Below are 4,398 nucleotides of genomic sequence, written 5' to 3' on the forward strand. Positions count from 1 at the left end.
TCCCTTGAAGGCCAAGGAAATAGTACGAACAAACAGAAATGGAATCCGTCAAGAATACCATTTGAAAGGGCAACTTTCGAAGGTTTAGACCAGCAGTACGACCAGCTATAGTCGTACAGGTTGTCTTTGCTCTAAGGACTCTCCGGTAAAATGACCATAACTTTACATCCGAACTCCGTTTTCAATGTTGTTGGACTTGTTGGAATCATATGAATGACACCGATGCACTAGTAGTATCAGATCTTGATTTTGAGCACTTTGAAAAAAAATGAAACCAAAGGCTTCAAATCGAAGCCCAACCTATGCCCGTTCCTGTGAGTGCCGTGACTGGTGGTTAAGACTAGCCGGCCGAGTATACACCAACCATACTTTGGAGTGAGAAGGAGATCCTAACTAACAAAATAAGGCATCTGATACTATGCTGAAAAGTCCCGTTTGGTCACTTTTCAAAAGAAGGATGCGCCGCTATTTTATCATCATCTGGCACTGCTTGACTTGCTTTCATAGCTTTTAGCTTGAACGTGGCACTAAAGCCTCCATGTCAACTAAAGAAAATAGTTCAAGACAGTAGAGCACAGAGGGAATTACCAACATGGGTTCAGCATTTCGTTTAGTGAATGCGGAGATAAAAGCAGCTGCTATTGATGTGCAATTGGACCGCTCGCATCGCTACAGTGGGAGTAACTTCAGCAGTAACATCAAGTCTAACTAAGCAAATTTGCTTATGTAGCAATGAGTTAATGAAGAGAGCTTTAGGCTAGTCGTAATGAAGAGTATCATATACTAGTATCATGCATATGATACTAGTGTGTATGATACTACTTCCGTAATGCATAGTATCATAAGTTAGTATCTTAGGTTGCCTTATTAATTGCCATGCATGACACAAAATAGTACACCATTCAATATGATACGGTATCATGATACGATACCACATCATCTCTTCCCTTATTTAATTGTGTGCCACATCATTCAAAAAGTCTAGTTGGCATGTATGATACCGCTTGTGATATTTTCAATTCACTATGAGTCTATAACCTAATAAATGAAACTTTGCATAACATCATACTTATGTTACTATTCATTATGAAGGTAGTAATATAGTTTAGGAATATGTTTATGTTACTAACGTATATTACCATACGCTGTGGCAAGTCTAAAACAAGCAGAAAACGTAGGCACATCGCTACAGAAGATAAACCACACCGAATAAACCCCGCGATGCGATACCCTCTCTGTGGCGTCAACTCATACCTGCATGAGAGCATGACCTTTCACTGCATTGCATGCATGTCCGTTCCCTTCTCTCTCACTCACTCACTCCTGCTCGCTGTACTCCACTGTGTACGCTCTCTCTCGCCCTTTATATTTGACCACCGCCCCTCTCCACCAAGCACATCCTCCTCGGCCACTCCATCCCCACCCTCTCTCTCTCTTCATCGGTCTCCCCAACGCACAGCGAGCTAGGTATCCCTCTCTCTTCCCCATTCCTCCCCGTCCCCCCAGCGCCAGGTCCGTCCCTATCTTTATACCTACCACTGCCGCCACCCCATGGAACACAAACCCAACCCAGCAGTGCTTACCGCTACCACTACCGAGGCCGCAAGCAGCAGCGACGTCGGGAGCAGCGTGAGCAGTGGCGGCCGGAAGGGGAAGGCGGCGGGCAAGGGCGGGCCGGAGAACGCCAAGTTCAGGTACCGTGGCGTGCGGCAGCGGAGCTGGGGCAAGTGGGTGGCGGAGATCCGGGAGCCCCGCAAGCGCTCGCGCAAGTGGCTCGGCACGTTCGCCACTGCCGAGGATGCCGCGCGCGCCTACGACCGCGCGGCGCTGCTCCTCTACGGCCCACGTGCCCACCTCAACCTCACCGCGCCGCCGCCCCTGGCCCCCGGGGCGGACTCCCACCCCCGGCCCTTGGGGTCCTCGGCTTCTTCCTCGAGCTCCTCCGCGCCCCCGCCGCTCCGGCCGCTCTTGCCGCGCCCGCCGCAGAACTCAGGTGGCGCCGGGGCGGTCTTCCAACACCACCACCACCAATACCGCTTCCTGCCGCTCCGTGTGACGCCACCGTCGACGTCGCCGCCTCTGTACTACGCGAGCACAGCCACCGCGTCCACGGTGACCACCACGGTGGCGCCGCCTCACGAGACGACTGCCCCGTTGCCAGTGGCTTCGTCATCTACGATGGCCGCCCAGGATGGTGCTCCGGCGGGGGCGGCAGAGGCTGAGGTGACCCCCGAATGGTACCTTGCCGCCGAGGAGGAGGACTACGAGGCCGCGCTGCTGTGGAATGAACCTGATCCCTTGTTCGACATCTTCTCCAAGTGATCAACAATCCACATAGATCAGAGCTCCTGACATGCATCATGCATGGACTATGGCGGATCGACGCATGCGGCAAGCGGCATGCATGTGTGTTGCAACTTGAAAGCAAGGAAAGGTAGATATAGCCTTACTAGGGTTTCCGATTTGATTTTTCCTTACTACTAATTGATCAAGCTATCTTAATTAGATATATTTTTCTTGTATTTCTTGTTGGAGTTTGGCTTTGGGGTAATGTCGTGGTATTGGGAATATTTAGGCCTTGGCAGGGACTTCAGATTTGATTTCAGTTCAGTCGTTTGCATCCACAAGTGGGTGCATGATAACTGAACTGACTTGTATATATATCACATTATTATTTCTTTATCTTTTTGTACATACTACTACTCCCTTTTGAAAATGCTTTTAGAAAGAGAGCATATATAACCTATGAAAGATATACTTGCATGTATATATACTCCTTTTTCAGAAGTACTTCAAAAACTTCAGTCTATATTTCTTTTGTTTTTCACTTCGGATCGATCTAATTTTGCTGTCTGAAAAGAGGTAATTTATTATATATGTTGATTTAAATTTACCTCCCTAATCCTTTTCAACCGCAGTTATACACTTCCTGGGATGTAATTCTACAATGTGCAGTTTTGCGTGGTTGAGGTTTAAACACATATATGTTGCGTGTGATAATTGTACCCAAACGCAAAAACTGAACTGGGCATCTTCATTATTTACTTTACAATATAGCTATGACGATTTGCTGTTTAATATACTCATGCAATATTTAAGTAGTTTGTTTCAACTTTATCCTTCACATTTACTCTGAGAGTTCAAGCACATGTAAAGTGTGTTACTCCATCTGTTTCTTCTTGAGCACTGCTATCTGCACGACACTTACCACACGAATTACACACGACACCCACCATCCCACCATCCAAGCCCAACGCCGAACAGCACCAACCGGTTGGATCACACATCGTTCGAGTGTCGTTCAGTAAAAATGGTGTGTGAAGTACTTTCATTTCTTTTTACTCGGCGTATTAAATTTGTCTAAAAACTTTATAAAGTTTGATCAAGTTTCCATCTACAATACTAAATGAATATAATATAAAGTTTGACCGTTTGCCAGGTATTGAAGTCCTACATAGAATTATAAACATGCATGTATTTGACCAGGTCACATATGTGTATGTTGGTATACAATTGTAACCCGAGATCCACGGTGAATTAAACTATTTCAAGTGAAATTCCTACGAAATATTTACATGGACTTTTAGTTCCAAATATCCAGGTGTTTAGATGGCTTGTTAAGGGTGTTCAAATTATTAAACAACATTTTCACCTATTTTCACCTATCCTGTCAACAATTTTATTTTATTTTCTTGTTCTTTTGTCAAACTAATTTTATAATTTCTTACTTAATTAATTAGGTTCAAATATTCCGCCACGGTATATAAGTACAAACTGCATGTTACAAGATGGCTAAATCATGCGTGTTTTATGCAATGATCTACTGATAGAAACTACTTTGTTTGTGTTTATTGTTAAAACATAGATTATTAATTATAGTGTAATGTCATCACAATTGTTTGGCCAGAAAGGATTATATATAGGAGTACTACTAGTACTACTTTTGAACCCAGAAGAGACCCAAGCGCCATAAACTAGCAAACCTTCTGAACAACTGGAGTGCTCAACCGTGCGTTTGAATGGTGACCCAGGAGAGCTTGTGAATGGCGATGACTCAATACCTTGTCTCTCGTGAACTTTATTTGAGTGCAAGTGTAGTACATGCATGGAGCTGGGAAAACACACTGGTCTTGGGAAATGGGAGTTGTACGCACTTTATTAAGTGTAGTAGCTTTGGAGGTTGGAAGTTGGGACGTGGACTTGGGAGTACTTGCAAGTTTCTACTACTCCTCGACAGCATTGGAATATCTCAAAGGGAGTTTATTCCGCAGAAAATTTTCCGTTAACAAAATTGGATAGCACATCGTTTGGCTAGTTATAGTCAACATGAATGTACTACTGTATGGCTACACCGTGGTCCTTCATGTATTAAGGCACTACTGCCACTAGACTGTAACC

General features: G+C 44.7%; 1 protein-coding gene across 1 annotated transcript; it reads left to right on the forward strand.

Annotated features, from left to right (window-relative positions):
- Nucleotides 1–1,551: 1,551 nt before the first annotated feature.
- On the forward strand, nt 1,552–2,322 carry LOC119350453 (ethylene-responsive transcription factor ABI4-like). Its single transcript, XM_037618284.1, has one exon. The coding sequence runs from the start codon at nt 1,552–1,554 to the stop codon at nt 2,320–2,322; it is 771 nt and encodes a 256-aa protein (XP_037474181.1).
- The last annotated feature ends 2,076 nt before the right edge of the window (nt 2,323–4,398 follow it).

Source organism: Triticum dicoccoides, chromosome 1B, assembly GCF_002162155.2.
Source record: "Triticum dicoccoides isolate Atlit2015 ecotype Zavitan chromosome 1B, WEW_v2.0, whole genome shotgun sequence".
NCBI classification, from domain to species: Eukaryota; Viridiplantae; Streptophyta; class Magnoliopsida; order Poales; family Poaceae; genus Triticum; species Triticum dicoccoides.